At 31.8% G+C, this 3,462-nt stretch overlaps 1 protein-coding gene across 1 annotated transcript; it reads left to right on the top strand.

Moving 5' to 3' along the window:
- Window positions 1-1,934: 1,934 nt before the first annotated feature.
- On the top strand, window positions 1,935-2,489 carry LOC150025305 (uncharacterized). Its single transcript, XM_090295717.1, has one exon. The coding sequence runs from the start codon at window positions 1,935-1,937 to the stop codon at window positions 2,487-2,489; it is 555 nt and encodes a 184-aa protein (XP_090151843.1).
- The last annotated feature ends 973 nt before the right edge of the window (window positions 2,490-3,462 follow it).

The raw sequence follows: 3,462 nt of genomic DNA, 5'->3' as shown, positions 1-3,462 counted from the left end.
TGCCTATAAAAAAAATGATGTTTCAAGGAATACGTTTGATCTGTGCATTTATTATTGTTATTTTTTTAAGGACAATAAGCAATTAAATTAAATTTATCCACTTAAGGGCTGATCTAACCCTCATACAGATAATAAAGGATAAAAGTTCATTCCACCTTTATATTTAAAATCCACAAATTAATCCTCTACTTTCTTTTCCAACACTAATAACTAAAGAATAAAACAACGCATTAACATTAAATCGAATACATACATAGGGTTCAAGACATAATTGTACACAAAATTTTTAATAACAGTTAAAAAAGATGTTTCAACACGATTTTGTAAGTCATTATATTTTAAAGTTACAATGGCACACAAAATTTTTAATAACAGTTAAAAAAGATGTTTCAACACGATTTTGTAAGTCATTATATTTTAAAGTTACAATGGCGATTTTATTCTCAATTATTGTCATAGCTTCAAAAAATAATTTTTGGTTCGTATATATTTTTTTGTTACAATGGGCATATAGATTTTTTTTTTTTTTAAATTATGTTACAAAATCATTGAAATGAGCAACTATGACGATTTTTTTTTATATAACCATGATTTTTAAAACGTTTTATTTTTTGGACTTAATCCTCAAATATGTAAACAATATTACTAGATATATTCCTAGGCATGTGTAAATGAATGCACAAGTATAAATACATATATAACATAGTAAAATACATGTAAATAAAGTTAAAAAAAATAAAAGTTTTGTAAAGACCTAATACTATAAAAATTTAAACTATTTAATCATTTTTTTTAAATCATTTACCCTTATAAATATTAACAAAATATTTTGTTTATGTTGTGTTTGACATAATATAGGGAAAGAGGTGTTACTGATATGCATATTAGTGAGTAAGGGAAAAATCCAACATAAATTGTCATTTTTTTTAAAATGTGACTCCTCTTTTTCAACAATTAACATGTCATTTAAGCTCTTATTTTCTTTAGATAAGTTGGACAAAAAATATTTCAATTGTTCAAAATCACCTAATGTGATGACATTTTTTAAAAGGAAAAGTTTGAATGTTTCATTCATTGATCTAGGCCATAAATTTGTCCTCTTTTATTCATCCCTGATAACATCCTGATAACACTGTATAAGATGTCATCAGATGGAAGACTAAACACATCATCCTTCAATATGTCATATGACGAGTTTTTGTCAACAATGTCGTTTTTAATAGTTATCCTAACAAAATAAAAGTGCAATTTAGTAGTAAATTTGACATAAATGTGTGTATAAAATAATGAATTAAATACTTTAAGTGATAAAATAATAATCTATTTACAATAATTTTGTTACCTTTAATATATCATGCATGGAATTATAGTGTTATTTTAACTCTTTTATATTGTGTTACGATTGAAAAGAAGATTTGTGGGGAAGGGGGGAGTGAAGATTAGAGAAAATGTGTCAGGAGCGAGGTTTTTTGGATTGAGGGGTGATTAGAATGAATTTTTGAGGAAAGAAGAAAGCGTTTTGGGATGTGGTGGTTGAGAAGATAAAGGAAAGACTAGGAAGATGGAAAGACAGATTTATCTCGATGGTAGGAAGGATTTGTCTGATTAAATCTGTTCTCTCTGCTATCCCCTTGTTCTATATGTCTTTGTTTAAAATCTCTACTATTGTTATGAAGAAGATTGGGAAAATTCAAAGAAATTTCTTGTGGGGTTGGAGGTCAGGTGGGCGAAAGATTCTGTGGGCTTCTTGGGAGAATGTGTGCGAACCCCGTGAAAATGGTGGTCTCGGGGTTATTAATATTAAATTTTTCAACATTGCTTTGTTGGGGAAATGGATTTGGAGGTTGGGTTTTTCCAAAGGTGGTATGTGGAAGTAGGTGGTAGAATCTAAGTACGAGGGTTGGAGAAAGTTGAAAGGGCCAAGTTCAAAAACGATGGGGTCCCTTTGGTGGCGGGAGCTAAAGGCGATTTGGTTGATGGAGGAATGGGGGAGAGAGTTCGACGACCGTTTCAATTGGAAAGTCGGTAATGGGGAGGAAATTAGGTTTTGGGAAGATAAATGGGTGGGCGATTTGGAGTTGAAAAACAAATTCCCAAGGTTATACTCTCTTTGCAGGGATAAAGATGAGTTGTTGGAATGTTGTGGGGTCTGGGAAGAAGGAGAGTGGAACTGGAAGTTTGGGTGGAGAAGAAATTTATTTGATTGGGAGAAGTCTCAGGTAGGCCAACTTTTTGAAGAAATTAGAGGTTTTAGTATTGATCCGGATATTGATGACTCGTGGGTTTGGATGGATGGTATGCCTACTGATTTCTCGGTTAAATCGGCCTATAGTGTTTTAAGGGGACATAGTGAGGGGGATTTGTCAAATTTGTACAACTTTTTCTGGAGTATTAAGGCTTTGCCTGCGGCCCAGGTTCTAGCATGGAGGGTGTTGGAAAACAAGATTGCTACTAAAGTCAACTTGGCACTGGCGAGGGGTGAAGAATGACGTTTTAGTTTGTTGTTTTTGCAGGTTGAAGGAGGAATCTACTAGTCATTTACTCTTTGACTGTAGAATTGTCTGACTCGTTTGGGGTCAATATTCCGCGTGGTTAGGAGTGTCGTCGGCCGCTTCCATTGATCCTTTTACTCACTTCTTGCAATTTTGTAACGTTATAAAGCCGTTTAACTTTGTGCTGGGAAGTGTGTGGATCTCGATGGTCAGAGAGATTTGGTGTCATAGTAACAAGGTTATTTTTAAAGGAGGTGTGGTGGATCATTATGAAATCTTCACTTTGGCTCAATTGAAAGCTTGGTCATGGGTAACTTCTAAAATACCCTCTGCTTGCTTCTCCTTTTCTGACTGGTGTCTTGCTCCTTTATCATGTTTGAAATCGATTTAATTGGCATGACCCAGTTTAGGGTGATATGTATCTCTATTTCGATGGTTGTTGATTTTTGTGGGCTATTGGGTTGGTGTCTGGTTGGTGGATAAGGGTTGTTATTCTTTTTGCCCCTTGTTATGGTTGGAGTGAGTTTGTATTGGGTTTGTACGGGTTTTTTAGTGGTAGATTTTTTTGTGTCTCTCATTTTGTTGGTTTGGGAGACCTGAGAAATTGATTCATATTATATAGGTATGTATAAGGGTTGAACTACCTTAAGTGGTTCTTGTTATTCAATCCTTATTGCTGATAAAAAAAATGAATTTTTGAGAATGATTTATTGAAATTTATTAGTGATGTTATAGTTGGGATGAAATTTATAAATTATTTTAAAAGTGTAAAATGTAAAATGTAAATTTACAAATTTATCATTGTTATTAAAAGCTATTTGAATAATGAATTATATGGTTTTTTTTTTCAGATTTGAGTTAATTAAAATTTTCTAATATATAATATTTATAATTACTTGTATTTTTTAATAAAAAATTAAAAAAATATAATAGAAAATATTTTTGTTTTAAATTAAAATAAAATTATTAA

This window comes from Phaseolus vulgaris, chromosome 9, assembly GCF_051622355.1.
Source record: "Phaseolus vulgaris cultivar YP4 chromosome 9, ASM5162235v1, whole genome shotgun sequence".
Lineage (NCBI taxonomy): Eukaryota > Viridiplantae > Streptophyta > Magnoliopsida > Fabales > Fabaceae > Phaseolus > Phaseolus vulgaris.
This window is presented reverse-complemented; position numbering and strand designations above follow the sequence as displayed.

What these genes read in the sequence shown, in the direction of transcription:
- LOC150025305 (XM_090295717.1), top strand. Translation starts at nt 1,935, where the DNA reads ATGGGGTCCCTTTGGTGGCGGGAGCTAAAGGCGATTTGGTTGATGGAG.